Below are 8206 nucleotides of genomic sequence, written 5' to 3'. Positions count from 1 at the left end.
TCTCTGTTGATCCAGGTGGAACAGACCATCGGCTTCCATTCGAACCATCGCCACGTCGGCAGGTTACCAATGGTGCCGCGGATTATTCCGGTGATTAATCCGATGGTGATCTTGCGACTGAGTGGCATGCAATTGGAGTCCTTGTCGGTGTACTTGTGTTTGTCAATGTCATAGAGGCCCATCCTAGTGGTGGAGTAGAGGGTTTGACGAAGGGGGTTTCGTGAAGTCTTCTAAGGAAGACACAGTTTGATTATTTTAGAATCAAACAATATAAGGGTTCAATCGATTCAATTTGGATTAATCCGATTTGTTGCCATTAATCAGTTTGTGTTTGTTGACTAGACGCACACATGGACAAAATAATTCAATGGTTAGTAGAATGTTCGCCACGTCAGTTGCCATGTTAGTTGTTTTAACGGAGATTTAACGTTGATGACCCGATGGTTATATTTTACACAAGTTTAGAAATATGCTCGCTAGTAAGTGAAGTTTAGGGAGCTGCCGGTTAACCTACACAAAGTTTAAGGACCGATGAGGGCATTTTCCCAATATATATATATATATTTAAAACTAGGATTTTTCTATAGAGTGAAGTGTTGCACTCTTTAAGCATTAAATAGTAACCCACTAACATAAATTTATTAAAAATTTTAATGTAAAAGTTATTTATTTAACCCATCTCTAATTAATATAGTCACACTCTCTAGTTAAGTCAATAAATATATTATTTTATCTTACTAAATGTTGTACATATTTTAATATGATAATTATACATATATATATAATAAAATGATTAAAAATAAATGAAATTGTAATAGAGAATAGGAGATGAGAAAAAGATAATTGTATTATTTGTATTAGAGGTGTTCTTTCATTGATACAAAATCATGTCTATTTATAGGCTATACTTATATAAATTTTCATTTCATTTAATAAAGTATATTAATGAAGCTCTTAACTATATGTGTTATAAGGAATAAATGAAACAAGAGTTTCTTCATCACATCCACATGTTTTTTAATACTCCCCTTAAATGTACAATTATCATTAACTTTCCTTATAGAGAACCTTCATGAAAGATTATCTCATATCTTATATGAACATCACTAGAAAAACTGCCTAGAGACAAAATCTGATGGAGAGGAAAAGTACACAATTAATTCATACATATAAAAACCGTTGCCTCATTAAAACCTTGCTAAGCAAAATCCAGTGGGATAAAGGCCTTAGTCGAAAGAAAAAGAGTACAACATGTATCATACTCTTCCTCAAACGAATCATATAGCCACTTCAGGAGCTAGTTAATCTTGGATATTGTGAACTCGCCGCATACCAATGCCAAATACAATTTTCTTAAAAGTTGACGTTGGCAATGATTTGGTAAAAATATCAGCAAGATTATTTATGGATCGTCTATGTTTAACGTCAACTTGTCGACTTGTTTGGAGTTCGTGAGTATAGAAAATTTTTGACGAGATATGCTTGGTCTTATCACCTTTGATATATCCTCCCCTAACTTGTGCAATACAAGCCGCATTATCTTCATATATAATAGTGGGAGAATTTTCAACCGGCCTTGAAAAACAAGATTTATTAATATGTATTATAATGGATCTTAACCAAACACACCCCCTTTCAGCTTCATATAGCGAAATAATTTCAGAGTGGTTAGAAGATGTAGCTACTAAAGATTGTTTAGTAGAACGCCAAGAAATGGAGATTCCATTATAGCAAAAAACATAACCGGTTTAAGAACGAGCTCTATGCGAATCAGATTTATATCTAGCATCAGCATATCCAACTAAATTTGAGTTAGTTGAATTCCTAGAATAATAGAGTCCCAAATCAATGGTTCCTTGAAGATAACGGAAGATATGTTTTACTTCCATTCCAATGTCTCCGAGTTGGCTCTGAACTAAATCGTGCCAATAAATTTACTGCAAACGCAATATCAGGTCGTGTGCATTGTGCTAAGGACCAAGTATCTCTTCATTAGATTCTTTAGGACGAAATGAGTCCTTTAAGGGATCTAGAGATCTTACGACCATAGGGGGACTCAAATGATGAGATTTATCCATATTAAAGTGTTTAAGTAATTTTTCAACATACGGTGATTGATGGACAATTATTCCATTTTCTTTATGCTCAAGCTCTAAACCAAGATAAAGTTTAGTTATATCCAAGTCTTAAATATAATTCCCGAAGTTGAACTTATAAAGATGTGCATTCAAGGAATAGTTTACATCCTCCAATGAAGCCTAATAATTGCCAAAATCAAATCCTTCATCGACTTAGTAACACTTGCCCATGAAATTGAAGACACAGTAATAAATGACAACTTTTGATGTATTGAAAATAACTCTCAAGAAGAAACCGAGTCGGAATCCTCAACAAACGAAGAATGAAACTTTACCTCTTAGACAATAGGATAAACTATTCAAAATCTCCCAAGTATGAGATAAAAATACTTATTCCCATTCGCTAAATGCTGGGGGCATCAATGAACTACAAAACGACTTGATTCCTTAGAAGGATATGTAGGCACCTCAAATGTCGATTCAGTCACATCACCGCAAATCTCAATCATCATCTATCCATCACATGAGTCTATGCATGTGGCAAAAACCGGCAACGACGCTACTTACATGAGGACCAACTTGAAAAGAAAACAAAAAATGGCGTTGCAAGGAAAATCTGGCACTATAAAACAAAAACAAAAAAAAATCGGAATTAAGCTTTCAAAATGGAAGATGAATCACTAAGCTTCGGGCGAGGAAAAGGAAGAGGAAACCCATACAAGTTCAGGAAATCACAAGCTTCGAACGAAAAAAAAATCAAGCAAGCATAGGAAAATTACAAACTTCAAGCTACATAAAATACTCGCTCCAACAAAAGAAAGAAAAACAACTAGCTGTGTGGCAAGGACGAGAAGCTAGCCGCTCCAAGCTAGAAAATTGGAGCTCCATATAAGTAAACCACAAGCCTAGCAAAGAGAAGACGAAAAGCTCCCCTAGGCTACCTCAACATCATCAATTTCCTAGCTAAATAAGTCAAAATTGCAATAAAAAAGTTACACAATTGTCCCAAAATTCATTCATCTTGTCGGCACCAAATGCTATGAAGTCACAAGAGTCCGAATAAACAAAAAAGGAATAACTTTATAATGGGACAAAAGAATCGCCGATGTGAAAGCAGTCCTTAAATGCATTGAAGATTACAAGCTTGAATTAGAATTTCCACCAGATTATCTTAATTGCTTCAGGATGGTAATCAACATTATGGAAAATATAATTGTAAATAGCAAAAAGATATAGCTCTGAGTCCAAAGAGGAGAAAGTATATAACAAGAAAGTCATGTTTTTAATGCGAAGTGATCATCACGATTTCGATAAAAAATTCTGCAATGAGCATAAATTAAAATGTCTAAATCAAATCATCCGCAATAAGTATAAACTAAAATGTCCGAAATAATTCTCCACAACGAGTATAAATTAAAATTGTCAAAAAACACTATGTAACGAGTATAAACTAAATTCTCAAATTATATTCTCCAAAATGAGATTAAACTGAAATTGTCCCAAATCAAATTTTTCGAAATGAGATTAAACTAAAATACGGAGTTCAACTTACTTGGGAATAAATTGAAGGTCGGAAACAATGAAGGATTTCAAGACTAAATTGTTTTAATATTTCGCCAAATTTTGTATTAAGTTGCTTTAATAATTGTATAATAGAATGTTTGTCACGTTACTCTGGATGAATATGGAAACAAATGATCAAAGCAGAAGCAGCACTAGTAATGGAGCTAGGAAACAGCTTGCATAATCAAATACTTCCAAATTAAAAAGAAAAATATTGACATGGTGTGATCATCACGTGTAAGAAAAAAAATATATATATATATATTCACGTCATTTATTTCCCCAAGCCTCCTCAACACTATAAATAGGAGACCTCTCCTTCATAATTCACACATAGAAAAATAGGGAGAAGCTCTAGGCAAGAAGCCAAAAGCAAGAAGACGTCGTTACAATGTCGGAATTCCGCCGCCTCGCATAAAGCACAAAAGCACAAGCGATCAAATCGCCGCCTCACACAAAGCACAAAAGCACAAGTGAAGGAAATTCCACAACGAAGAAGACGAAGATTAGTTAGCGAAGATCAAAGGGCTAAAATTTTTGTAGTACCCTCTCCTTTTGTTAAATTTAATTTTAATTCATTGAATTGTTAATAAAATTGCTTTTCAATTATCGTGTATTCCGAATATTCCGCTCTTGTATGTTTTTATTCGTGTCTACAGGAACAACTCAATCTTGTTATTCCGAGTGTCTATAAGATTAATCTAAATCGAGAGATCCGAACTCTCATTATCTAATATGAGTATAACATTAACCGTAATATAACTTTTAACACCAGGATTTGGCCCAATTGGTGAGCACTCTCCTCTTTCATTCGTGAGGTGAGGGGTTCGAGTCGTACAGCCCGCACAATTATAAAATAAAAAAATACTTTTTATTATTATAATATATATCACATTTTAACCTCACATCAAACATAGATGAACTTCACTCAAAATTCAAAAAACACAAAAATACTAAACGAAACAGGGTCAAAATGCATAACGAACACACCCGTATAAAATGCTCTTACACGGTTGCATAGCTATAGGAGCCGATTTCAACCTAATTGTGTAGCTTTTCTGATTAGAAAATCCTTGATAAAAATAGGCATATGGTACAATATTGCATTAAAGGTAGAGTGACACCCGGATGAGAACCATGCGGGTGGATTCTTCTTGAGCACCACTTCTACCGTATCCTTTGCAAACACGTCAGCAGGGGGTAGGATTGGTTTTCTGCGAAATATATGCAATCTCTCGGATAGAAGATTCAAATGGCTTGTACAATTTCCAGTCATGAGGCATATTGTCGTATCTGGTGGCTGCAGAATTTCCAATGTTGGACGTAATAGCTCCAGGAACAACATTAACCACATCTATTCCAAAGAGTTTCCATTCCAATCTGTGTGTGTATATATATGATCATTTTGGATATTAATGTAAGATTAAAATAAAATAGAAAACTAATCTAAAATTTTGTGATCTATACTAATTAAACCGTTTAATTTACTTCAGCAAAAACTTGCAATTGCATTAGCAAGAGTCTTTATAATATTCAATAAATAAAAAACTAATATGAGCAATTATCATTTTTTTCTATTTCAAAGTTAGAGTTTAATTACATGATCGTGTAATTAATTATTAAGATTATAACTACATGTTTGTTAGTAACATATGAATTAATTTTTTCTATATCATTTAATTCGTACTAGTAGGAGGGCCCGTCCGTTGGACCGTAATATAATTATATAATTTAATTAAAAGAATTAACTACATAATTTAACTCTAAAATAGCATACTATATATATTTATATATATAGTTATTTTAATTAGGAAGAATATGAAAAAAAAGACACGATGAGATTTGATAATGAAGTTGGAAAGAAATAGTGCATTATAAATTTGATTATGAATAATTTTTTAAATGATAAATAGAAAAAAGGATTCATGTGTCAAATTTTAATTCGCCAATAAAACTTCATGTGTCGATAATAAAATCTGCAATTGGAACAACCCAATTGTCATACATGAATGTATATATTTTAAAATTTTATTTAAATATTACATATGAGTTAGAAGTTTTTTCTTAAAAAAATCACTGGAACAAAATATAACCAACATTAACAAAAATTAAAAATATTCAACTATAGAATTTATCTAGAGTAGCATGTGATGTATTTATATATATATAAGGAGAATAGAAAAATAGAAGATTTTGATTAGGGATAAAAGTTTAATTAGTAAGTTGAAAAAAAATAATTGTGTATTGTAATTTGATTAGGAATAACATTTAAATATTAAATAGAAAACACTCCATTTGTCAAATTTTAATTCACCGATAAAAAGCCACATGTCGGATTCGATTCGACAATAAAATTTGCAATCGGAATAAATAAAAAAGTTGTTCCTATTGTCTATATGATTGTGTTTTGGTTCCTAATTAAAATAGAAAAAAAATAATACCACTTGTAAAAAATGTAGGTTCGTTCCTAAGTAAACTAAATATTTTTAAATATATTTGCAGAATTTCGATTTGACAATAAAATCTGTATTTGAAACTAACTAAAAAATTATTCTTATTGTCTATAAGATTGTAATTACAAAGGTCATGTTTGGTTGTACAATTGATGATTATCATATTAAATTATAATATCTATACATTTACGATTAGACAATGTAACTATACAATCTTTTATGGAAATGTCTGAATTAAAAGTGTGAGTTGGAGTTTCAAATTACACGCGATTGCAAACCTACAAAGCAATCATGTGGCTGTCCAAAATGGACCGAACGTATAATTAATTACCTCCGATTAGACAGAATTCTTATTATTTGGTGGCTTTCCAAACGAGCTCTTAAGGACCTGCGAGGTGTATAATTTTTCTTTTGGTATTTTCGAGTCATGCAAGTGCGGATGGAAGTTTTGTCCAGTACTTCTTGACAGATGCATATGAAGTACTACTAATTACTAACCTCATGGTATCAGAGAGTGAATGAATGGCGGCTTTGGATGCAGTATAAACACCAGCATACGGAGCAGGAGCCAATACTGAAACACTTTCGATATTCACATCTTTCCTTGTTTCCTAGAAGCCATGTGAGGAACAACTTCTTGCACCATCCTTATCATGCCTTTATATATATATATATAAGTTAAAAAGTAGATAATTAAAAGTTCAATCCAATAATGTAGAATGAATTGGGAAATAGGAACAAATTATCAATCCAATAATTGATCTAATGAGCATAAATTCTAATATCTGTACTTTCAATAATTATCCAACGAAGATGCGGGGAATTTTTAACCATCATTAAATTTGAATGAATTGCTAGAATTTTAATATTACCGAAAACATTGGTATTGAAAGTGTTTTCAACGGTCGATAAAGGGACTTCGGCAAGTGGAGACACACAGTACTCCAGCATTATTGACCAAAACATCAATCTTCCCAAACTTTTCAACAACATTCGATAGGACATTTTTAATGCTCTCAACGGATAACACGTCGAGTTCTTGTAAGAGAAATCTAGGATCGTGTTCGAAGTCCGCCATGGATTTCAATGACCTCGCCGTCGCCACTACCCTACAATCGCAGCCTGCAAACGCTCGAGCCAGTGCGTGGCCGATACCTCCCTGCGAACATCCTGTGATTAGCACTACTGGTTTCTTGTCACTACCATTAAACTTCATTAATATTGTATATTGAGCCAAGTATTTATCCTGAAATTGGATTGATGAAAGCTAATTGAGTTCATGGAAACAAATTTATAGTGCAATCATGTACTGGAAATTAAATGAGAAAATAATCAATTTATTTTCCGATTAGGTACTCTAGTGATGAAAATTTAAATGTTATGATCATCAGTTTTGATTCACTAATGAATAATACCAGACATTTTACGTGTACGTATTAGATAATTTAATGCTAGAATTATATATATATATATATATATATATGCTCCTACATTTACATTACATATGGTCCCTCACGATTCACGAACAATAATGTACGTACTTAAAAGAAAGTTTCATATAAGTTTTGTCCCTGAGAATCGATGCCACATTAGGGTATAGTACGTGATTAGAGATTTCTTTGAATTAGATCCTACAATTAATCTCACCGTAATTCAAATCATCGATTATTCCGATATGCCATTTTCCAATTCTTGCTCTAATTTTTCATACATCTACATTAATTAACTTTAAAAAGAATCATAATTATGAGTTAGTAATTCTAGGATCTCTCCAGTCATATATAATAATTACTATGTGTATTTTTAATTGAATTGGAGGGAGTACGATGTTCTCACTTCAATTTTAAAATAGAATTAGGATTAGCTAAATCCTCAACAAGAACCTCCATCGGATCATGTTGGAAGTGTCCACCATGGCTTTCAACATTAGAGGCGACAATACGAACACTTTCCTCCAATAACACGTCGAATTCTTGTAAAAGAAATTCCAGGGTTTGTGTTGAGGTCCGCCATGGATTGCAGTGACCTACACGCCGTCGCCACCACTCTACAATCGTTGGCGGCAAATGCTCGAGCTAGCAACTGGTTTCTGTTCACTCCACTATACTCCAT

General features: G+C 32.8%; 1 protein-coding gene across 1 annotated transcript; it reads right to left on the bottom strand.

The window, feature by feature from the left end:
- Positions 1-4677: 4677 nt before the first annotated feature.
- On the bottom strand, positions 4678-8206 carry LOC139884631 (short-chain dehydrogenase RED1-like). Its single transcript, XM_071868644.1, is given in 7 exon segments — positions 4678-4854; positions 4856-5021; positions 6593-6692; positions 6695-6751; positions 6967-7034; positions 7036-7286; positions 8192-8206. Coding segments are annotated over 7 exon segments (834 nt in total).

Source organism: Rutidosis leptorrhynchoides, unplaced genomic scaffold (assembly GCF_046630445.1).
Source record: "Rutidosis leptorrhynchoides isolate AG116_Rl617_1_P2 unplaced genomic scaffold, CSIRO_AGI_Rlap_v1 contig579, whole genome shotgun sequence".
NCBI classification, from domain to species: domain Eukaryota; kingdom Viridiplantae; phylum Streptophyta; class Magnoliopsida; order Asterales; family Asteraceae; genus Rutidosis; species Rutidosis leptorrhynchoides.
This window is presented reverse-complemented; position numbering and strand designations above follow the sequence as displayed.